General features: G+C 55.1%; 1 protein-coding gene across 2 annotated transcripts in view; it reads right to left on the bottom strand.

Moving 5' to 3' along the window:
• DOC2B (double C2 domain beta) overlaps positions 1 to 19,049 on the bottom strand; it is a 30,303-nt gene extending 11,254 nt beyond the window's left edge. Inside the window, exons 1-5 of one of the 2 annotated variants that reach the window (XM_065853190.2) lie at positions 18,504 to 19,049; positions 7,816 to 7,895; positions 6,356 to 6,379; positions 1,750 to 1,824; positions 415 to 524 (exon numbers count right to left, since the gene is read on the bottom strand). In XM_065853190.2, the coding sequence (XP_065709262.1) occupies positions 415 to 524; positions 1,750 to 1,824; positions 6,356 to 6,379; positions 7,816 to 7,895; positions 18,504 to 18,834 (620 nt within the window). In that variant the 5' untranslated portion in view covers positions 18,835 to 19,049. The remainder of the gene's footprint in view (positions 1 to 414; positions 525 to 1,749; positions 1,825 to 6,355; positions 6,380 to 7,815; positions 7,896 to 18,503) is intronic. The other variant, XM_071816847.1, reaches the window with a different exon arrangement.
• Positions 19,050 to 24,779: the final 5,730 nt, after the last annotated feature.

The following is a 24,779-nucleotide window of genomic DNA, read 5'->3' as shown; positions in this document are numbered from 1 at the left end:
TGCTCAGCAAGATGCGACCACAAAGCCTTAACGTGTGCCTGAGTGTTGGGCAAGGAGAGGTTAAAACCAAATCACACCACCTCCAAGCCCAGTGAGTGATGAAGCTAATGACAAAGCAGGACCACGCTCTCACCGGCTGCTCCAGCCCAGGCTCCCGTAAATCCAGCGTCAGTCACTGCGGGGGTGATGGATGCGCACAGGGCACGTGGGTGTTACAGGCTTTGGTGGGCGATAACTCTGCCACAAGTAGCTGCCAGGACCATTCGGGGGGCTGGGGCATGGAGGGCCCCGTGAACCCCCCAGGAAATCATCACTGGGATGGGGAGGATGCCCAAGGTGGCCCCAAGGGGAGGGAAGGGGACACGCGTTCCCCCAGCACCAGTCTCAGCACCCGTTCGCCACCCCGGGCCCTACCGCAGGGTCTTGCGGATCATGTCCTCGTCAGTGATGCCGTAGTAGGTGAGCGTCTCGTTCCAGGTGGGGTTCAGCGTGTTGCGAAGTGTTTTGGTTCTCAGCTTGTTCGCCTGGAAAAGCAAAGGAGACGGCAATCATCTGGGCACCTTCCAGAAAAGGAAGCACAGTTTGGGGATAAAAGGATAATCGGTGCCGTTGTCCTTCTGCCTCAGCGCTGTAACCTGTAACACAGCCAGTCCTTGATGGGCTGACCCAAATCCACCCCGACCGCAGCGATGAGCAGAGGGGCAGAGATTTGCAAAGCCATCCAGCCCAGGCTGGGACACGAACACCCGAGGTGACCTGGGGACTGTCCTGCTGCTGGGATGATTGTACAGAAACGTCCAGCCCAGGGCACATCCACAATCACCCCGGATCTGCTCACCTCTCCGGAGCAGATTTGGGCAGCACTGTTGGGAAATGAGACAAAGCAACCACAGAGGCAGAGGGACGCAGGGACTAGGAGACGGTGTCCCCACGGCTACTCCGGGCTGGTAGAGTCTGCAGCTCCTACACCACCCTTGGCTCTGAGCTTCCCTCCTGCCGCTCTGGTCTCCATCACCCCTGGCAGAAATGCTAATCAATGCACTTGCAAAACATGGCAACGAAAGGTAATATTGCTGATGAAAGCGCTCCTGGCTTTCCTGTTTCCAGCAGAACCTGAAATGTGGTTAAAAACTCCCTCTACCGCCCTGAACGTTATGAATTATTTCAACTGAACCATAACAAGTAAATATACCTCCCCCAAAAAGGTCTTTCCTTTAGCGTAAAATAAGAGTGCAATTAATATTCGCAACACATACATTTAGCATTTAAATTCAACATCCCCATCAGTTACACCAAGCTCTCACTACACATCAATATCTTTAATTACTTTTCTCTCCAGCAAGTGCTGAACCTAAGTAGATGGAAATACTTCCTATACAATTTATACTCTGCTTTATTATGATCTGAGGGGTTTTAAATGCAAAAGAGAAAGGGGTAAAAAAAAAAGAGCTGGTTTGTTTATAGCACCAGATCGTTTCACTTGGTGGTTCTTGAGTGCCGTGGTCGCACCCTCTGCTCCAAGGGCGAGGGGCCAGGCTGGCACCTGGTTCCTGGGCAGCACTTGCTACCCAATTCTTACCTCCCACCACCACTCCCTCCTGCTCACCTGAGAGCCAGCAGGGACCTGAGATCCAGCTGCAGCAACCAGTATCACCTGGTGAAAGCTTCCCCCAGGGAAGCTCCCTGGTCCGATTCCAAAATGAAAGGTGCAGCCCCAGGAAGGGAAGGAGAAGCAAAAAGGTATCTCACCTTACTGGCTCCGGGGAGCAAGTGCAATTTGACGTATGGATCGGCCAAACCGTTATGGTCCATCGGCTTCAGGCCCTGGGGAGGAAACAGCAAAACGCAGGAGTTAGGACAAGGGCAAGATGCTGGGCAGGTGGCGTCACGGAGCCCATCAACTGATGCCCCTTTCCCCGGGATGTCATCGGTCCATGGAGCCATTGCACAGTTTCCCGAGGAGAATACGGCTGGTGCAGGATCCGGGCTGTGCAGCGAAAGCCGAGCACGCTCAGCGTTCAAACACCGTCTGCGGTTTGTGCCGACAAGGAGCTGCGGGAAAGCTGCTCATCCACACTTGGCATCGGCCGCAAAGCACCTCCTGCTCTTCCAGCAGCCGCCTCTGACACCCGGATCACAATTAATTTGGGGGTTAAGTAGATTTACACAGTGATTTTCAAGGTTTAAAATTACAGGGCTTTGTCATTTAATAATTGCTTATGAGCAAACACACACCTCTGCTGTTGTGGTTACTTCTGAGCGCTCCCAGAGGGTGCGATAGCACCTACCTACTCCTCGCTATTAAGGCACAGCTGAAGGCAGAACAGCTTTCAGGTCAGCGGGAGGCTGTGCCAGCCGACTGTCGTGGCATTTGCAGGGAAATCTGGGGGTAACGGAGCACAAACGCAAGGAAACACTCGCTGCGGCCACTCCTGGTGGATTTTCTACTAGACCCTCACAGCTCTTAAAAGATGACATGGATCGTGTTTGTTAGAGAGGCTCTGAGTTAATCCTGCTCTGGGCAGAGGGAGAAGACAAACCTTCTCTTCTTCTGAACAACGAACGGGCTGAAAATCATCCAAGGGTGATGCACAAACCCAGCCCAAAGCCGTAACGGCACAGACCACATGGAATAAACTTCATGGGGAAAGGAAACAACACCGGAGCATGAAAAACGGAGCCTAATTTTTATCGGTCCTAAGTGGAAATGATAATGGCTACACTACAAAAGTCCTTGGATCATTTCCAGCCTGACAGGAGTTATTTCTCCGTTGTCTGGAGGCAATGCTCTGCCTGGATCAGAGGAGCGGTCCTCTGCAGAGGTACCCACCCAACCCAGGCACAGAAACCAGGCTGGGTGATGCTAAAGATTCATCGTTCCCTTTGCGTGACGAGCAGAGAATTCGGTGCCCGGGATTAATGAGCATGTGCAGCTGCCAGGGATCCACCTGGCAGGAAAGTGCTCGGCTGGGCTGCTGGTGGAGTGGCTGCGTGCCACGAAAATGCAAACAGCAAGGCCTGGGCTTGGGCAAATCCGAGAGGGAAACGCTGGGGCAAATCACTTCCCTACTTACATGTAAGAAATAACACATTCAGCTGAGCCGATGGCACCACGGCAGCCCCTCAGGACAGCTCTGGCCCCCTCCCTTATTCTACAACTCAGTCCAGGGTCTGAGCTGCTCCTGACCTTGGTCAGGGCTTGGTCAGGAGACAAGCATGCTGCCCCGGGGCAAGGGAGGCCAAATGGTGCACAGCAAAGAGGATTTTGCTTCTAAAGCAGAGCCAAAAGTATAAAAATCTCGGCAGCGAATGGAAGCTGAGCGGCTTCAGCTGCCGTGCTCCGGAGTGATGTCCCTGGCCCAGAGAGGGAGGCAGTGGGTACAGAGGACAGGAGGAAGGTGGTGGCATTGGCCATGGCTCCATGGGCAGGATGGGCAGCCAGGGACTGGGATTGTCCCCCGGCTCTGGAAGGGACCCACTGGGCACAAAAACCGCCACAGCCGGGCAAAGCAAAGGCTCCAGCGGCCTGTTGCTGCACGGCAAATGAAATCAGAAGCAACCAAGCAAATTCCCCTGCAAATAGATGGAGAAAGACAGGCAGCTCTGTAATTCACCCGTCAATTCAGTTCAATTAAATTACCTTCTGAGGAGGCTATTAAAGGCTTTTTTAACAGATGTGCTGTGGAAGACAGAGTGAGAGCAGCCTGGGAAATGGCTCCTAAAGTCACATCTACCTCCCTCCCATGTCTCTTGATACAAATTTGGCACACAGCTGAGTTTAATATGAGCACAGCCCTGACAGCTCTGCTCCCCAAAGCTGCTCCTGTGGGAGGTCACCCCTCCCAGGGACCCACTAGGGACCAGGGCTGTTGTGTCCCCTGCTTGAAGGGACCCTCAGCCTAAAGCTGCTTCAAGAAAGCCAAGACACAGAGGAGGATCCCAAGGCTCGTTTGTGGGGGCAGCACCTCCCATTGGCTTCAACCAGTGCAGTCCCAGTTTGAACCAGTCCACCTACTGGGACCAATTTATGGCACCGCACATCATGGCATGGGTGATAGAGCTGAGCCCGAGTTTCATCTTTTCCCTTCCTCTACCCCTAACCCCACCAACCCCGCCGAAATCCTACAGAGAGCGACAGCCCCGCTGCATCCCAGCCGCTGCCAGCTGCTCCCCGTGCCAGTGACATTTAGCTAATCAATAGGATTTAATTACGAGTCAGGCTAATGGGGCTGCCGATTAATGCCACGCTCGAGGCATACAGAAATCGCAGGAGACAGATTCATTCCATCATTTGCCCCACGGTGAGCTGCCTGCCCAGTGAACAGGCTCCCTGCTGCCCAAAAACCACCCTGAGCACCTATTCCCAGGCCAGGGCATCCCATTCCAAATTGGGCAAACTCTGTGCTTCCCCCTGCACAGCCGAGAGGAGGCATGCAGACGGGAATTTCCCTGCAGTGATAAATATTGATGAACAAATTCATAAGCAACGCTCAGCGTAGACCTCCAGTGCTTGGCTTCCTTTGGAGGGGGGAGCATCCAAACGCTCAGCAGGGTAGAAGGAAACTCCTGGGTGTTTTGTAGCGGTGGCTGCAGCCCAGGGATGCTCGTACGGGCAGCACCTGCCCTGCCTGGGGCCAGGGAGCTGCCTGCACTGCCTGAAGCTCACCCAGGGCATCTTCCTCCTGACCAACACAGGACAGCAGAGCCTCATAGAATCATAGAACAGAACCACAGAATGGCCTGGGTTAAAGGACCTTCCCAGCTCCCCCCGTGCCACCCCTGCCATGAGCAGGGACATCTTCATCAGCTCAGGTTGCTCAGAGCCCCATCCAGCCCAGCCTGGGATGTCCCCAGGGATGGTTCATCCACCACCTCTCTGGGCAACCTGGGCCAGGCTCTCACTGCCCTCAGGGCCAACAATTCCTTCCTTATATCTTGTCTAAATCTCTCACATTTTGGTTTAAAACCATCACCCCTTATCCTATCAGCATCTGCACTACCTTGCACCCCTATAGGTCCCCTGTAGCAGGTTATGATATTACTCCATGCAGCAGCTCAGGCTTTGCAGGATGGAACAGAAAACGAAACCCTCACCCACACCGCAGCAGGGCGTGCAAGGCCACAGATCCTGGCGTTGGCATATTCATCGTATCATTTTCTATCGTCACATTTCCTAGGAGGGGGCGATGCCCAGCGCAGCCCAGGGCAGCCTGGCTGTTTCTCACACATGACAGCACAGATCACCATCACCCGGGGAGCGCGCGGTGCTCGTACCCAGCAGCGAGGGGAGAGCCCTCCTGCCACGCGGCTGCTCCCACCCCGAAACGGCCTCCCACACCGCCCCGATTTATTCCCCCGTTGATCAGAGCTGAGCTGCAACGTGCCTGAGCTCTAACCCACAGAGGAGGGACTGGCCTCACATCCAGATGTGGTTAACAGCTGCCCTGCACTCGATACACTCATCTCCTGGAGGAACCGGGACCCTCGCTGCCCCGGCTGGAGCCTGCAGAGATGCCGGGTGCTTGCTGCCTTCCGAAATCAGCAGGGAAGATCTGTGTGTGCTATTAGGGAAACCGAGGCACCAAGCGCTTCACTCCTGGTGTAAGCAGACAGCGTGGGGACAGTCCCACCCCTACCAGCTTCCGTACCTCCCACAACAAAGCAAACCTCTCTCATTCCCTATTCCTGCTCCAGCCAAACCCGGGATACAGGCTGACCTGAGGGTCTGGAAACACTCAGCATCTCGCAGATCCCACTGGGAACGTCCACCAAGAAGCACCCCAGCTGTCCCCAGGCAGCAGGACAAACCCCTGCCGGTTGTCCTGACCTCCTGCACAATGCAGGAGCTGACGGCTGCAGAGCAGAAAATTGGTGGCAGAGCATAACTGATTGGATTTAACCTGTCACTGGTGCCTCTAAGAGCCCACTAACCCCCTTCCCGCTCCCCAGGAGCCAATAATGTGCCTCAGGAGGGACATGGGCTGCTACAAAACTGCTGGCGAATAAAATAAACAGAAGCAAAAAGATCTAAATGGGAAGAGGGGTCTGGGAGGGATATCAAAGAGAAATAATCCAGAAGTGACTGAGGCTCTGGGGGCTGCTGGAGTTGGGACACATCCTGAGGGCACCTTCTGGGGGCCTGAGACATCGTACCAAAGCCTACGGCCACACCAGTCCCAGCCCAGACCCAAGGGCCATGCACCGTGACTGTGCTGCGTTCGTGTGCGTGGCCCCAGCACGTCCCGGCCACCGTGTCGCCTCCTCTACAGCACTAATTCCAACGTCTGCACTAATTCTAATGTCTACACAGCCAACGCCGGCTCCCAGCGCCGGCAGCCGGGGTCCTGGCCCTTACCTTTTTGTAGTCAAGTTTTGGCAGCTTTCCCCAGGCGAGAGATGAAATGAGAGCGAGCAGATGGCAATGTAAATAAAAGAGAAAAATGGGAGAATGAGAGCAGAATGGAAATGAACAGGATTCGAACGCTTGAATGTCAGAGCGGTGAGGGGGTTTTTTACACACCCCATAACCAGGGGCGATGCCAGTGCCACGGGGTGCCCGCAGCCCCGTGGGATGGGGTCTGTGACCACGATTCCTGTGCACCCAGGTGGGCACAGGGGTTTCCCTTTGCCCCCCCTGCCTTTGCTCTCGTTGCTGCTGGATCTATCACTTCCCGCTCGCAGGTCTCCTTCCTCCCTGTCTTCCACCCACTGCAAACCCAATTAGAGATCTCCTCCTTGGCACTGCTCCCGAGCACGCCGAGGGAAGCCTGACCCAGAGGCCGGTGGAGAATTCACAGGCGACAGGGAGGGAAGCAAAACCCAGCGGCTGCCTCATCCCTGTCCCATCCCTGCCCGGGGAGCTGGGGCTGCTGCACTCGCCCCCCAGCCAGGAGCAGCTCCAGGGGCAGAAGCCTCCACGCTCAGCCCCAAAACCGAGCTTTTGTGCTCAAGGTCTTATTCCAGCCAGGGAGAACAGTGGGGTGGGGACGTGTGTCCCAGTCCCCAGCGCAGGGGGCTCTGGGGTGGGGGCTGCAAATGAGCCAGTTGCGGCTGGAGGGGAGAGGAGCATCCGACAAAGGCAAACGGTGTGGGCTGATCCTCTGGGGGCTCAGCTCACGGCCCATTCTCCTGCAGGTTCTCCTGGCTTCTGTAAGAACCCTCCACCCCTTCCCAACATCTACAGGGACTTAGATGACCTGGAGCCCTCGTTGCTCCAGACCTGGTGCTGGTGAAGCAGAGAGGAGCTGAACAGTGCCCAGAGGCATCTTCCACAGGCCTAGAGGCAGAATCAGGACCTCAGTTATCTGTTTCTCCTCCAAAATCTGCCAAAAAATACCCCTAATTGCTTCAATCACGCAGACGGCAAAGGCGCTGAGGCAGAACACTTTGTGGCAATGATTAGCAGCATTTAAAAGAGCCATTTATAAACTGACAGCCGGTCAAGTAAATAACAACACTGGGTTGGGTGCTATTCTAAAAAGCTATTCTAAAAAGCATCAATAGCTGCAACCTTCTCGTCACGGGGATGAGCAGCCGTCCCTGTCCCGCTGGAAACACCCAGAAAGGCAGAGCTGGAGGGGAAGGAGAGGGCAGCGGCACTGGGTGTTGGGATGAATGGGGAGCTGCAAAGGGATGGTTGCAGCTGGGGACACCAGAGCCCCCAGCGCAGCCCAGGGACGGGGACACCCAGCTGTCCCCACATGCTGCCCTCACTGTGGCATTTAGTTGGGCTCTGGTGGCTCCGTAACACAGGACAAAGGTGGCAGAGGTTGCAGCTCCGAGTATACTTGGTCCTCGCCCAGCGCTCACACATACCTTGGCTTTATTGATCGTGCAGTGCAGAGCGTTGTTTTCTTGATCGTAGAGCAAGCTGAAATCCAGCGTCCCCAGCGTGGCTGCAAAGGAGAAAATATGTGATTAACCTGCGGGGCCCAGCAAACACTGCCTCTTCTCCCTCGGAGCACAGGAGGAGGAGGGGATGAAGATGCTAGAGAATGGCTGCAGATGTTGTAAAACATCGGGCATCCTCCTGTCACACCTGTTATGAAACACAGCTCCATGCTGGGAGGCTGGTGGTCGAGGGGGTTGGCACAGCCCTGGGAGAGGAGCCAGAGAGATGAAGGGCTGCAGCACATGGTTTTGCCTCGCTGGGCTTCACCCCATCAATCAGCAGCTTCCCATCCCCAGGACCTGAAGGATCTTCCCTGGGAAGATGCAGGCACGGCTGGGACACGGCCAAGACCCACGGCTGGCACATCTCCCCCATCCAGTGCCACTGCAATTCCCAGAACATGTATTTGTACACCGACACCTTCAAACAAATGAGCCACCAATGGGATCCCTTCCCAGCTCCAGTTTGGCTGCAAACTGTAAATTAAACCCAGTGAGAACTGAAATAACTTTATGGTTAAAATGATAAACACCAACAGTTTTTAACCAGAGCAGCATTCCCTCATGGCATCCGCAATCCGGGAACGGCAGGAAGCTCCTGAGACGGGACCACAGGGAAGGGGCAGGAGACCAGAACAAACCACAAGAGTCTCAGCAGCAGAAGAGCACTTGGCTTGAGAAATTCTTTCCCTTTGGACAACCTGAGCAAATCGCACTAATGCAAAGCAGAGGAAAAGCCTTAAAAAGACTGGCTTTCCAAAAACATGACTTAACATTCTCAAAGGCTCCTGAATCTGATTCACACATCAAAGCCTGGACGCGGAGCAGCATCCCCCCTGACACAGCTTCACCTGCCACCAGCCTGGAACTTCCAGGGTGGCTCTGGACCCCACAACCCGCACTTTTCCATGCCCACCTTCCCCAAAAGGGGTCTGCCCGGCCCTGCGCAGCATCCCACCGCTGTTTCCAAGGTAACTGCACCTTCCCACCGCACACACGGGTTCAGAGCAGGGGGAAAAAATACCCAAATAAAAAAACAGAACAATTTTGCTTAATATCAAAGCAGAGTTTGCTGCCTGGGAGGTAAGTTAGATGAACTTTGTGGCAGGAAATAAGGTGCTTTTTTCCAGTGTAAATAGCCTCTACAGCGAGGTGCCCCGGGAGGCAGTGGATATTCAGGGGGCTGAAACCTTCCTGCTGCAATTTCACAGCGATCTTCCAGCCCTAACACAAGTGAGCTACAGGTTTGCCTGCTAGCAAATAAAAATCATTGTGCCGGAGCAAATACCTCGCCTTCAAAGCAGAGTAAATATTCAGAGATTTCTGGCAGAATAATGTACCCCTCCTTGCTCTGGAGTAATTTCACGGCACATTAGTTATCAGTTTAGGCAAGTCATAAATCAGTGGGGTTTACCTGCCAGGGCTCAGGGGAGATGGAAATAATACAGCATGAGGCCAAACCTGCAACACCTCGTGTGTCTTCTCTGGGTTTGGCCCAAATGGATCTTTCCAGACCCATTACTGAACAAACTCACTCCACATCATGCAAGGAGGAGGAAAGCACAGCAGAGTCCCGGCGACCGGGAGCTCATGGTCATGTACAACAACGCTGGAGCCCAAACCCGGGGACCAGCACAGCCCAACGTGTAGCAGGAGGCTCCGTGGCACACGGGCGAGTGCTAAGTCAGTGAAATTCAGCAAATCTGCATTTTTGCTCAAGAGCGGAAGACGAAGCCGCCGGTTTCGGAGCCTCAGCATTTCCACCTGCCCTTCAATCAGCTGCTTCCCAGCCTCGCCGCCCGGCCCTCCCAAGTTCAAGCTGTTATTTTATTTTTATCACAGAAGGGGGCCCGTGGCTTAGCCTGCTGGATTTGGCAATTTATAAAACAAATTAAAAGCTTGGCGTGAAAACAGGCTCCGGGCAGGAAATAGTGACAAAGCCTCCTGTCCCCTCGGCACTGCAACCTGCCCCAGGGGTGAGGGCAGCGGGGAGCCCCGCTCCGGCAAGACAGGCAAAACCCTAAAACACCATCACATGGTAGCAGATGCTTGTTTTGCAGCTGGGGACTAAAGTCCTGGTGGTCCACGAGCAAACCTGGAGCAGTTCCCACTCATCTTGGAGCTGCCAGCAGATGGGAGGGCACGGATGGGGCTGCGTGGCTCCCCCAGCCCTGCCAGGCTCCCACCCCAGCTCTCCTCCAGCCCTGGAGGGGCTTTCCTCTACACAGGGATATTTTTTCATTGATAGTGAGTCTTGATTCCAAAGAGGGATGTGGGAACACCAGCAGAACGTGCGTTAATTGCTTTAAAATGCGGCTGTATGGAGATGACAAGAGGGATCAGGCTAACGTGGGGTTTGGCAGCCAAGGTGCCACGACGGTGCCGAGGGCGAGCGCTGCCCGAGCCAGGACCCGGCGGGCAGCGGATGCTGAGGACACGTCCCCGCCGGAGCAGAGCGCCTGTGGTCCCCGTTACCTCCCAGGGATGTGTCACTGGGCGATGGATCAGCACAGCCGTGAATTGCAGAATCATCTTGGTTGGAAAAGAGCCTCAAGATCATCGACTCCGACCATTAACCCAACACTGACACTACCCCAGGTCTCTAAAAACCTCATCTCTGTGTTTGTTCAACCCCTCCAGGGATGGCGACTCCACCACTGCCCTGGGCAGCCTGTTCCAATGCCCAACAGCACCTTCCGGGAAGAAATCGTTCCCAATATCCAACCTCAACCTCCCCGCAGCTCACAGCAGCTCCATGTAAACCCCCTGGGAGCCAGCCTTGGGCTTCTGGAGCGGGCAGCACATCGAGCCAGCGGCCACACAACACAACACCAAAACACCAGCACAGGTCTCACCGCTCCTGCAACCCACCAGCAGCGCACCCAGCCCGGCTGCAGGAGACCCAACATCTCCAGCCCAAAGCCTCCACGCTGCAGGGATGCACCCAGCTCCGAAAAGAGCCCCCGCAAAGCAGTCGAACCTTCTCCACTTGCTTTCCCCCTCCCACCTGTCCTCACAGCTGAGATGCAACTTGATTGTGCTCTTAATTAGGGGAGTGAGTGCCTAAAAAAGAAAACGGCAGCAATTAGACTCCAAGCGCTGTTCCTAGATGTATTTAACTCGACTGGGCTATTCTGAACGCTGCCCTCTAATCACACAGGCTGCAAATAAAAAAATACAAATAAATGTGTTTGTCAGGCATTACAAAGGCAGCTTTGCACTCTCCAGACAGCAGGCAGGATGTATCATTATTATTCCAATTATTCTGCTCCAATGATAAAATAACCATTAGGAGAACTGAACTCATTAGCAGGTTCTGACCCTCCTTCCCCTCCCTGAATTGGGAGAGATTGATGGGAAGATGCCGACCAGGGTCTGGCATTTAACACGGGCTCTAAAAAGGAAGATAAATCTGACTTGCACAGGAATGCAGTCTCTTCTCCCACTGACCTTTGGGCATTTTGATTAATTCAGTGGGCCACGAAATTATGAGAGGCCAGCATAACCGGCAGATGTGTCTCTGGGCTGAGCCGTGGGATATGGCGAGCGTGCCGGAGGGCAGCGCCGCGTCCTGGCACAGCACCGCTACCCCCCTTCTTGGTGGAGTCGGCAGAAATTGTTTATTAACTGACGTTTCCCATCAGCGCCCAGGGTGATGGGGAGGCTGAAGTAGCTTCTATTTATACCTGCGGGATGAAAGGCAAAAGGCGGCGATAAATCTGCGCTCTGCTCCCTTAGCCAGCCCCTGTCCTTGCGGGCGATGTGCCCTTGTCTGGTCCACGCAGGGCGGTAGATGCGCCCCCTCGGTGGCCTGGGACACCCCAGGGAGAAGAGCTGCTCAGCCCAAGAGATGCTCAAGACATGGAAGAGGCACCAACATTCGCAGAACAGACCCAAAAGCTTTGGCAAAGAAGGAAGCGATGATTGAGTGGGCTCCTTACCTTCGAAAGTCCAGGAAGCTTTCGCATCGTGACTGCCATTAGGAAACCCAGCAAGGCTCCACACTGGCAGAAATTGAGGTGTGCACAAAGAAACCCACTATAGAACTAATTAAAAAGAAGTCCAAAAGCCTTAAGTCCCTCTGCTTATCAGCATTGCTGCTCCCAAGATAATCTGCTCATGGATTTTGTGCCAGGGAGATCAGAGTGGAGCAGTAAAAAGACTGCTGGGGATTGTCTGGATTAGCTCTCCCTTACAGAAAGCACAGGTTCAGTAACCTTCAGGCTGGGTATTTTTTAATGCACTATAAAAGATAGGTCCCTATTCTTCCATTGCTTTAATTTTCCTCTGCAATGGAGATAATTTTAAAGGTCCTGAAAGGCAGCAAGTAATTCCGTGCACTTACAGCCCCATGTAAAATGCCGGTAAATGACTCCTCAAGAGGAACAGAAATTATTTCTTGCCATTTCCAAGCAGGGCTCCTGAAATCGCTTTGCCGGGTGGCTGTGTGCGCTCCTGCCTTCCCGCCTGCGGCAGCACCTCATCCCAGCCCATCGGCACCAGGACAATTCAAGGACCGAATGCTTGGGCCATGGGGGAGCCCCGAAAGCCCCCAGGGTCACCCCCAGAAAACAGCACCAGCAGCCCCAGCAGCCTCCTGAGTTTGCCCAGCACCCGCAGCGCTCCCGCTCCCTGCACAGACCTCTTTGGGCTGATGCTCAAGACTTGCGTTCCTTTACGGGTCTTTTCAGCCATGGATCCTGCAATGTGCTGAGTCGAGGTGCTGCAGACCCTGACGGCTGCGAGTCCCCAGGTCTGACAGTAGCACCGACCTGTGGCACAAACCCACAGCCACAGGCATCGCTGAGGGTTTGGCATCGGCCAGGGAAGGTGGTGGAGGCAGGTGGAAACAGGACACTTCTGAAAGTCAGCATCACCAGCAGCTACTCCATGAAAACCGTGTCCTGTGGAAGGTTCTGGGATGCGTCCAGGGGGAGCACACCACACTGGGACACAGACATCCCCATCGGCACCTGGACCACATGGTGCCAGCTGGACTCTGGTCAGGGCAGGACATTCCCAGTCCTGCACAAAAACCCAGTGGGGACCAGCACACGGGCAGGAGAACCCCCTTCCTCAGGAGCTCCACGGATGTGCTTGAATTCAACGTGACCATGAGTGAGGAATGAGTACAACTCCTCTTTCTTCTAACTGCTCCCTGCCTTGTTGTGGATTTTTCACTTAAAATCTACAGCAATTAATAGTTTTTCATTTTGGCGACACAGCGCCAGCCCCTGGCAAGCTCTGGAGCAGAGAGATGCTTCTTTGTGAGGCTGGTTGATGGATGCTCATCAGCTCTTCTGTCTTCTCCAGGAGGAGTGTTCAGATGAACACTTATCTGCTCGGAACAGTTCAGAGATGCAATTATGTTTTACAGCACTAAATGGTCCCTGATGTCAGCAGCAATTAGACTTTCCGCAATTTCAATTTAGAGATGGCCTTCAAATCTCTTCCTCTCTCTCCCTTTAATGAAATACGGTATTGCAATTAACAACCCCCCAAAATTGCCTTCAGTGTTAAATACAAAGATGAAAGATTCGGGAACCCCCTGGGCTCGAGCGCGTTGGAGCGAGAGGTGTCAGTGAAGGGACGAGGGCAGCAGCAGGGAAGGGAGGATCCTCCTCCAGCCAAGTATCGTCCTGCACGTGGGGACCAGGGGACAGTGAAGGGCTGGGGACACTGCTGGGAGGGAGGGAGCCAGGCAGGAGCAAGGCCCCTCATTAATCAGGAGCCATGTGGCTCCTTCATTAGCAGAGGGGCTCTTCATCAGCCATCTGGGGGCTGAAGGCTCCTCAGTGGACCAGGAGTATGTGCAGCCTCTGCCCACATCACTGATGGGGCAGGAGAGGGTGAGAGCTCGCCCCATGCCAGCACCATCCCGATACCTGCGTATCCCGTGGGAAACCAGACAGGAGCTAATCCAAATCACCCCAATTAACACGCACATCTCCCTTGGGAGGGCTACAAGCTCCCTGATGCCCTTAAACCCGGGTCCGACACCACCCAGTACCTAAACACACGTCCTTGGTGCGGGCAGCTCCAGTCGTGGTGTGGCTGGCAAAGCCACGCTCCAGGCTCTGCTGAAATCAGCGGTGGCTTGTTTAGTTTCCTGAGTAAAAAACACTTGTTCTGGTCTTATCTGGATTGAAAAGACGATTCAAAGGTTATAAATAGCAGTAGCAGCATATGCTAAGGAGCTGTGTTTCAGAAGTAAATATCCTCATCGTCTCAATGCACATTTCCCCTTGTCGTCTCTCCTGCCTCCTCCCGGCTGGCCAAAAGCATCACCAGGTGACTTGCAAACCCTGCACCCCTTAAGACCTTCATTCCTTTTTACATCTTCAGGCAGCCAGTAATTAATATCTGCATGACGGCTTTGCTTGCCTAATTACCTTCTTTGCTCAAAATAAGAGTCTTCCTAAATAACTTCTGTGGCATTGCTTGCAGCAGGCGTCACGAGCGGCTGTGCACCAGGACAGGCCTCTCAGCTGTAGTTTGGAGAAGTTGTTTTTATGCTGCTGCAGCTCAGGAGCTCACGAGCCCGCTCCTCCCATGAATACAGCTGGGCACACTGTACAATTGGCTGGGTTTGTACATGTATAACCAGCCCCGGAGCACTGACAGGAACAGTATGGGGCGGCTCTGCCAGAAACGCCAGCTCCTGCTGCAACCCCTGCTCTCGAGCTGCCTCCCCATCCGAAAACCCAGAGCCAAACCCGGACAGAGGAGGGAGGAAATTCCAGCACCGCAGCCTCGCTCCAAAACGAAACAGCAGCTCTGGGGAACAGAACATTTTGTCAAGGGCTAGAAACTACCTTGCGCAAGATTTCAGAGACCTTTAAAAATCTCTCGGGTACAAATTCCTGCTGGTGCTGCAGCCGGGAGATCACAGGAGATCACAGCCACTCGAGGGGCAGCGACTTATGTGGAACTGGGGTGATGGGAGGCGAGACCCAGCTCCTCACAGGTGGCACATTGCCACCTAGCTGGCATTTGCTGATTTTCCTTGTGAAGCAAGTTCCCTTGGCAGCAGGTGGGACACATCCCTGGTGACTGGGGAACCCAGGGGACAGGGCAGTGCCGGGGAACCAAAGGCGAGGTAAGAGTCGGGTGTCCTGAGACAGTAGGAGTGAATACTTCCCTTTCCAGCCCTAAATCTGGGCTGGTGCTCTCAGCTCGCAGCAGATGTCAGTGCTGGTCCAAGGGCACCCAACTGCCCTTCCATGGCGTTTGCACCAAACGTGTGTTTTCTCAGCTCTCCTGCCCCATTCCCCCTCCTCAGCAGCTCCACTGGGGACAAGTCCTGCTCTGTGCGGCTTGGGCTGGGTCCTGGAGTATCCCTGCAGAGGGGGCACAGAGGAGGCACAGAGCAGCGATGGGTCCCTCTCCCAAGGGCCCTGGGACAGCAGACGATGCCAATCACAACCCTGCAAACCCTTGCAGCCGTTCTGCTGGTGGGTCTGATGGGAAGGGCTGGCTCCGCATGATTCCCAGTGCTCCCAGAGCCAGCCCTCATGTCTGCTCATTATCTGCTCTGTTAGCTCCCTGGCCCTGCCTGCTCCCTGCCTCTCGCTGCATGCAACAGGCTGGTTATGGCTGCCCCACAGAGACCACGCTTGTTTTCCTCGGCATCTCCGCAGCTCCCGAGCTCTGCAGGGCTGCATTGTGGTGCCCCACATGTCCCAGAGCCACCAACCCAAGCCTCTGTATCAGCCTCCCAGCAACCAGTGCCACCCACCCATTGGAGCGGGTGCCCTCCCATTGCACCTTGGCCGGGTCCCTGCCCATCTCTGGAGGGATTACACCTGCCTCCTGCAGCTCTTGGCTTTCCAAAGCACCAAACACACGCATGCACACACACACACACACACATGTCCCTGCTCCCTCTGTATGTCAAAGTGCTGGGTCAGGCCGCTTTACTTGGATGGGAGCAGCCACTGATGCTTCTCCCAGGGTTGCCCCCACCCCAGGCAGAGGTTGTCGGGAGGACAGGAGCTCCTGCGGCTCCGCAGGCACCTCCCGGGGTTGCTGGTGGGGTCAGTAAAACCATTCAGCAAAGGACTGAGGAATGCGGTGCCTGGAGCCAGCCCGGGTGAGCTGCAGCAGGGGCAGGCAGGACCCACCCTGCAGCACTGAGGTCGGGCAGAGACGGCAGCAGCTCCGGTCCAGCCCCTGCCCGATGCCACCCGGCAGTGCTGCGGGGGCTGAGCAATGTCCCCCACCCCTGTCACCCGCCAGCCTGGTGCTGCTGGTAACACCAAGGTGGACAAGTGACCCTAGGCAGGGGAAACCCAGACAAATGCTGCATTTCCCCAGGCAGGGGCAGCTTTGCTCCTCCCAGCCAACACCATTGCTCTGGTGTTGGAGAAGGGAAACCTGCAGGCAGGTGGGACAAACGGGAAGGAGCCATCCCCTCCTCCTGATGGACCTGCCATGGCCAAATCCCTCTGCCTGCACCTCTCCGGGGGCTGCGCTGGGAGCATCTCTGGGCAAGACACGCTCCTGCCCAGGGAGCCCTCGACTTGCGGCTGCTGCACCCAGGCTCCGACACCACTGTCCCCAGAGACCTCAGTCAACTCCCCAAACCCTCTCTGTCACCAGAGGGAACTGACACCACCTAAACCCCAACGCTGTCCTGCCATACAGGCAGAGACAGGTCTCCCAGGGGAAATTTAGTGCAGGTGACTAATGCAGCAGCCCTGAATCAATCGCTGGGGCCATGTGGGAGCTGAGAGACTCTCCCCAGTGTAGCCGATGGCTCGAGTCAGGCTGCACAAACCCCCTCCAAGCTCCCCGCCTGGGAAATAGGGCCAGAGAGCCCTTATCCAGCTTTGCAACTTGGCTGCTAAACATGGAGGAGAGACAGTCTCATCCTGCACATTTATGCCAACCGGGGCCCTGGGAGCAGCTGGGACCATCCCGTGCTGTCCCCAGAGATGTGGTACCGGCAATCCCATCTCCCAGAAAAACCCATCGCATCTGGCAAAACAGCCGCAGCAGTTTGCCTGACACCTGTTACGCTGCAAGAAACACTCTTCCTACCACCAGCCAGGGCGAGACAAACACCCGTCAGCTCCTGGCACCGAGCTGAGCCACTTCCAGTATCACTGGTGGGTCTGAATGCAAACAGCAGCACCCTGGGTGAGCTCCCCGCCAGCCACCCAGGGGAAGTGCTGTTCCCAAGCGCTTCGGCTCCCACACACACCTCTGGCCTTGAAGCCCAGTTGCTCCCATTTCTATTGCCAGGATGAGCAAACACGATCTAATAATTATAGCAGCAAATAGCCTAAATCTGGTTAAAGTCACTGTTAACTGCCTGGCTGGGACACACGCAGCTTAGCGGAGATGCTCTCCCTGGGAGCGCAGCGGCTCTCGTCTCCTCCAAAGAGAGTGTGACCCCAGCACCGGGATGGGGAGAGAGGAAGCATCTGTTTGGGGCTCACACCCAGAGCCACAGCCTCTCCCGGAGCCACGGCTGGGCTCGGCACAGGGGACACGGGGGTGGCTGTGCTGCCTTCCAGCAAGCGCAGCCCTTCGCGGAGCTCTCCCTGGGGTCACACTCCAGAGTCCGGCATTGCCGGCATTGCTGGCAGCAGCCCGGGCCAGCCCAGTGCCCGGCAGCCAGGGAGTGATGCCGAGACAGGGCTGTGACATTCTGCACAGGGAAAGCCACCGCCTGCCCGGCCCTGGGCCGTAAACAGCTCAGTCTCCCCCTTCCCCAGGACCAGCACGGCTCAGCAGCACCGGCTCACTTCCATGGCTTCTCCTGCCTTCACACTTGGTGCTCAGCCCCTTGCAGGGTCTGGCTCCCAAGGGCTGGGCTGAACACAGACCTTGGTTTTCAACCGACCTCCAGGAAAGCAATGCTATCCCAGCCAGCGGGGCTGGCAGAGCCAGACAGCAGCTGCTGTGCAGCCTGTGAGCTCCACCAAGCCGGGTGGGAAGGACGTTTTGGGTGGGGAGGGGTTAAACCTCACTGCAAACACCTGCATCGACCAGAACCAAAACCTTCCGTTCAAAATTCCAGCCCCGTGGTATTGTGCAGGGCTCTGTCTGCAGCTGGAGGGTGAGGAATGACACGACGGAGTTTGCCGAGGGAGAGGGCAGAGATTTTTTCCGGGCGAAATTTGTCATTCCAAACATATCTCGCCAATCTGGAGCTGGGCGATGCTGGAGCGTATCGCCAGCTAATCAGCGGGGTGGCTGGAGCAGGCTGTACCACCGCGAGGGATTAACCACAGGGGCTGAGCCCAGCTGGCAGCCTTTGGAGGCACAGAGCTGAGCAGGGACGAGGCAGAGAAGTGCATCAACCACAACGGCAAAGCACAGCAACTGGTGGCTCTTGGGAGACTTCCCCAGTTTGGGTTCAGCGGCCAGTCTGGCTGCAGCAGGGACACTCCCAGGGCCTCCCTCCACCCAGGGGCAGCACCCGCGGTGCTGTGACATCCTCCCTGGCTGCAGCCGAGGGCTTCTCACTGCTGCAGTGTAACCCCAAGGATGGAGAGCGTGGCCAGGAAGGGCGCACGGCTCAGGCAGCAAGATGGGGAACCAGTCCCAAGACCCACCCTTGCTTCCAGCACCCACCAAACTCCCAGGGAAACTTAGAAACTCACTGCAGTCGTCTGACTCGTAGCCCTCAGGGTCCACCACTTCCTCAGGCGCTGGGCACTTGGCTGGCTGCTCGGCGGGTGTCGTGCCATACGCCCCGAAAAGCTGGTCCACGTCCTCGTCCTCTTCGCGGGGGGCCTCGGCGGGGCTGACGGAGGGCTGGCTGACAGCGGAGCGCAGGGAGCTGCTGCGGCCAACGGCGGCGGGGAGCCCGCGGGGGAAGCGGGGGAAGTAGTCGGAGATCTGCTTGATGGGTTTGATGGGGCCGGGGCAGACGTCAATAGCCATGTGTTCCTGGATACTTATGGTCATTTTCTCTCCTTTTCGGAGTGTCATGCATGCGGCTGTCGGCGTCAAGCCCCCCCGGAGAAGCCTGGACCACGCAGGAGGGAGCCGTGAAGTTTCTGCTGGGGGAAGTGGAGGCAGGCGAGGGAGGAGGCTCCGGCGGGCACCTTACGTGGTTCTCGCGCCCTGAGCCCCAGACGCCGCACGCATGCTGCTGCCGCCGGCTCTCGCACAGCCCCTGCTCCTGCCAGTGCTGCCTGTGAATAAGTGAGCGAGACAGAGAGACGGATAAGAGGCAGGGGGTGGGCTCTCGGGTGATGTCACCAGCTAGCAACAAAGCGGTACCCAGCAGCGGAGGAATGAGGGCTGTGGCCAGCCCGCCGTCCTGGCCACACGGCCACCAGCGTGGGCAACCAGCCCCCCGCCCCTCCCCAAGCAAAGCCCCATCATGCCCGGGGGGAGCCACGCAGAAGTTGGGTGGCAGCCCAGCTCTCCGCACCCGCTCCCCCATCTCCCTGCCAAAGCGGGGTCTGTCCCCACCAAGCCACTCCAGAGCGGGAAGGTCACGGTGTAGGGTCGGAAGGCGCTGTCCTGTTGTGTCACATGTCCAGAGTGGGACGTGGGGCTGTCCCAGCCCCTGGGGACCATGGCAGCCCCCGTGCCACCCCGCTGGCTGTGGGGCCGTGCTGGGAGATGCTCTCGCGCATACTGAGCAGGGGCGCGGGTGGCACGCTGCCCGTTCCTGGCTCCAGCCGCACCGCTGCTCCTGGGAACAGCCCAGATCTCGTGTCCTCCTGCTGTAGCTGGCCCCAGCCCGCAGCAACGTCCCCACCGGAGCGCAGCACGAGCTGCACGCAGCTTCTGGGGCTGGGAACGCACCGGGGACTGAAGCAACACATGGCACTCGCTCACAGCCCGGCCGGCACAGCCTCCCACAGCCAGCACAGAGCAACGCAGCAGGTAAAGCATCGCAGAGGAGCGAGCGATGGGCTGGGTCAGGGCCCACAGCCAGTATGGACACACTCAGCATCCCCCTGTCAAACCTTTCCGGGCAGGGACAGAACCCTGTCAGCAGTTGGGAAGGGGACAGGCTCCCCACAGCCTGCCACAGGCTCCATGGTAAATGCTGAGCTCTGGTTTGCTCAGGGAGCTGGTCTCAAACTGGTGTTTTTACCTGATCTCCTCCTGTGTTCAAACGAACAAATCTGTGGTTCCACAAGCTACTGGCAGTGGACTTTTCAGCAAGGAGTGCCAGAAAAGAAATACCGTGAGAAGACGGTGCAAAATGCTGCACAGAAACTCACCCTCCCCAAGAAAACGTGTCTGAAATATTTTGTAGGGGCAACTCCCCCAGTGCACACTTTCTGCTGGCTCAGGCGCGAAGCTGGGACACCCTGTGTACACTGGTCACCCACCACCATGTCCACCAATCACAGCCGGTACCGCCAGGTAACCTGACAACACACAGATCCCGTAGCAATGCACAGCAAACTGCAGTCTCCTGCAGGCTGGCATGCAGATGTCTATCAAAAATAAAGCTTCCTTCTTCAGAGGATTTTCCCCAGAACCCAGCAAAATGACACCCAACCTTTCTGTCGAATGAAGAATTCAATTTTCATTCAGGTTTCGGTAAATGTTAATGAACGTCCCTGACTCACAACATACTGACACTAGGCAAACTAACCTAATTTGCCTCTCGCTGGGAAGCAAACGTTTCTCTCCTGAAGCATCTAAACCTGTCATCGCTCTGTACCTGGGCACGATGCACACGGATGCTCTAATGACCTGGGAGGACAGGAGACTGCTCAGCCGCTCCTGCCACCTTCTGCTGTATTTTCATTTCGAGGTGGCTCCCGCGTCCTGCATGGGGTGATCTGTGCTGCAAACTGGGGACCCAGCCTGAGACAGTCCAGCCCCCGTACCCTGCATCCATACAACTAAATTAAACAGTATTCCCCGAAAACAAAACAATTCCAGAAGAAATACGAGGCCTTGGTATATTAATTCAGATAGAAATGTCACCTGCTTCGCATTCTTGCGGTCGAGGCTGAAAACCTCGATGGCAAGACGATGGGTCGGGAGATGAGGCGACACAAAGAGCTGCCGCCGGGTTTGGAGCAGCCTGGGTGTGCTCATCCACACAGGCTCCATCTTTGGGTGCAGCATCCAGGATGCGCTGTGGACTGAGACAGAACGAAGCAAAAATTGGGCCTGATGCCCAGAAAATAGCAGCAATTCCCTCTGAGAAAGGGCAAACAAATAAATAAATAAAATCAAGTTATATATGAGAGCCTAATGTCGTTAGTGTTGTTACAGAAGCATCATTATTTCCAATGTTTCCTCAAAGAGCACAGGACTCAAATAGAAAAGGATTGTTTTTCAGGTCAGAAAATCAAGGCTTTGGGAATGAAGGCGAACCCCTGCACTCTGCCTCCTCCCGTGGGGTGCAGCATCCCAGCCCCTGTGATTCAGTGATCTGCCCCGGCTGGGATCAAGGTGCAGCAGCACCCAGGGGAGACGCTCAGCTCAGCCCGGGATGCAGAGAGCAACGGGTGATGATGGGCCAGGGTGCACGTGGGGCCAGACTGAGGGCAAAGCAAAGCCAAAGCAGGCAAATCTCCCTGCTTCCAGGGCAGGAGCGGTCCCCAAGGGAAGCGCCATCCCCAGGCCCCAAAGACTGAAAGAAATAAAAACAAGACTTACTGCTAATAGCCCAGATGGGACTTTCTAGTCTCTGACCGATCCCAAGCCTACTGAAAGCAGCTGGAGCCTTTCCTTAGATTTTAATGAGTCCCAAAGCATCTTGTTCTTGACAAACAGCACTTTTCCTACCATCTCACACTATCTGAATGTTTCCTCCTTGGCTGCACGGCCCAATATTTACCAAGGGCTCCCCAAATGTGGCTGGGGCTGGCTGTTCAACCAGGCGCTCACATCCATGACACTGACAACACAGAAGGTAAAAGGGACAAAAATAGAGTTGGGCTGGGAGACAAAAGCAGGGCTTGGAGGTACAAAGCCAGTTTCCAGGTAAAGCTTTTAATTCCCACCGTCTGTCTAATGCCCTGGAATGCGACTTGATTTGATCCCTTACTCTGCTGGGGTGATTCAGAGCTACTGCACTGCCCACGTACATGGCCTTCGCTTCCCCAAAAAGGGGGACACTGCCTTCCTCGCCAGGCCAAGAAGAAGGGAGAGAGAGAGAATTTAAACATCTCAAGGCTACTTTCAGCAATGGGATGGACCGCACTGCCTGGCAGGGAGCAGAACCACTCTGCAGGGGGATGCTCCATCCCTGGAAGAAGGGATGACCTCTTTTGGAGAAGGTGAAGATCATCATCACAGGGTCAACATCAATGCATGAACAGGATGATGGAGAAGAACACATCGCCCCTGTCAACAGCCGTGATTCCTCCCAGTGGCACCCGCAAGTCGTGACAATGTCCTGAGCTCAGCGCAAGCGACATCGCACTTCAGCAGCTTGTTCTGAAGTGCAACAAACTGGTTCAGCTGCTCACACCAGGAGGAGGCACGGGCTGGTGTGCCAAAAGCATCCAATATCGAGAGCTGGGATGTGGGATGCAGGAGTTATCTTTAAACAAGGGGCACAAGCAGAGACTGAAGCACATCCCAAACAAAGCCTGTGCCACTAACTCACCCCGTGCCCTGAGCGGTGCCACACATCAGCCTGGCTTCCTTATGCCAGTAGGGAGCCGTCTGGCCAAGGAGCATTCCTGCAGCAAACAGAACAGTAGCTTGTAGATTAAACACATCCAAAAATACAGGCTGTCCTCAGGACACTGTTCAACTAAATTTCATTCAAACACTAAGCATCAAATTCTACTGTTAGTTACTCCTGGTTTAAATCGACAAGAACGATGGTTGATGCCAGTTTAATCAATTCCTTTCCAAATGAAAAATGTAGCAGCAGAACTGCACATCCCCATCGCTTACCAGATATTCAATGACTGACCCACTGGTTCTTTATTTAATATGTTGTCAGCTCAAACCCAAATGATCTCATGAAAACCCTCTGCTCTGCTGCTGAAGAAGACACAAGCCTGAAAAGTGCAGGGAGAGCTGATGCCAAATTAAAGCCTCCGTTTGGAAGAACTACTTCTGGATCTCACTCAGCCTTGAACTCAGGGGACCCACTGCAGGTTGGGAGCAGGGAGGTTTGACCGTCATCCAGGGAGGTGACACCAGGCTGCACCAGCCCTGGCTTTCTTTTTGCTTATTCTCAACCATTTTTAAGCCACAGCAAGTACCCACAGCCTTAGGCATAGGAAGGTGCCAGTAGGTAGTGCCAGCTCAGCCTGGCTGCAGGGCAGGACCAGGGGATCCCCAACCTCTCTGTCCCCGTGGGGTTACTCAGGACCTACGTTATCTTCAGTCCACCCCACTGTTAGGTATGAAACATATTTATTTCTTCTTCAAACGAGCTTAGCCCTGGCATGGCTGTGCGCATGGGAAGGGGGTTAATTGAAAAGCAACATGTGCCTTGCTCCTTGGCTCACACAAACGCTGTCTTCTGGTTGATGTGCAGAGCCCGGCAACAAGGCTGATTCCCCCAAAAGATCTCTGCCCTCGATTGCTGGGCGGGCTTGGCTGAGCCCGACGAGGGCACTGCAGACCCTACCTGGTTAAAAACACTTTGCATTTGCTAAATAAAGCAATAATAATAATGATAACTAGGAAACTTGGCTAAATAATCCTAAGAGGCTTACTCCAGGCTGTGCAGATTAAGGCTCCCCAGCAGCGCCGATATCCCGGTGCACCCTGGCCTCCACCGCTCCCCTGCACGAATAATATTCGAGGTTATCTGTGCTCAAACAGGCCCTGCTAACAACCATCATTTGACCAGATTTAACTAGCAATTACTAGCTGCGAATAAAATCACTGTGGTAAAATACAGCCCACACTCTATTACAAACCAAACACAAACAAACCCTTTCAGAACGCCAGGCAAAGGGCAAATGCCAGCAAGACAGAGCCCTCTCCCCTCAAAATATTGCTTAAGGTTCCCAGAGATCTCATGAAACACCCAAATTATGGCAAGGGGGGATGGTGTTCTCCTTACCAGCACTTTGGCACCTGTAGATTGACTTGCAAAGGAGGTTCCAACAGGCCAGGAGGAGGCTGGGAGGCATCTGCTCTCTGTGCATCTTCTGCACCAGTCAGGATGGGCCCAGAATAGCTAAACTTTTCGTAGAGGCTGATGTTCAATGTGTAGCATATGTTGCCATTTCGATGTGAATCCCAAAATAGTTGGTGGTTTGTTTTGTCATTTTAATGCACTGGTTTTTGGAGTCCTGTGAAATGTCTACTCTCCTGCTCAGGGAGGGAACACGTTGTGTCTCTGCACCCTCACATACCATTCCCAACATGCTGTTCACCTGCAAATCAACCAGAGTGGATAATCAGTTGTTGTAAATACGGGTTATATGGAGCACATATTAAATACACACCAGTTTGCTAGGGGGAAATCCATGCACAGTGAGAAGGGGACCAGGGCAGCCCTGGGCAAAGCAGGGCCCTGAGCCCAATGACCCAAAACACCTTCCTGCACAAACCCTCCCTGAACTGCCTTTGTCTTGCTTCACCCACACTGACATCCCACCTCACTGTCCAGGGACAGTCCTCAGGGATATCTTCTTAGGAATGAGCCTCCTTTGACTTTTTTCCACTAATCTCCCTCATGGTCTTTGGGTTCCCGCTAAGCCCAGAGCCTCAGCAGGGCTTTGCCACTGCGAGATCAGGCAAAGCCACATTTCATTGTGCTGGCTCTTTTCGTTATGTGCCTGTAAGCTAAATGCAGACCCAATCTCCTGCACTCTAGGGAGGGGAGAGTTCTGCGTAGCATCAACTCTTATTACGCTAATTTTATCTGCTCTCAGTGCCTTACCAAGCTGGAGTCAACGTCCTCTGAGATTATCCAACTGACGTGTCTTAGTAGTTTTATCCTGCTCTTACCTCTTCCCGACTGTCTCTCAGCT

This window comes from Patagioenas fasciata, chromosome 19 (assembly GCF_037038585.1).
Source record: "Patagioenas fasciata isolate bPatFas1 chromosome 19, bPatFas1.hap1, whole genome shotgun sequence".
Classification (NCBI taxonomy): domain Eukaryota; kingdom Metazoa; phylum Chordata; class Aves; order Columbiformes; family Columbidae; genus Patagioenas; species Patagioenas fasciata.
The sequence above is the reverse complement of the archived record's forward strand: the minus strand, read 5'-3'. Positions and strand labels throughout refer to the sequence as shown.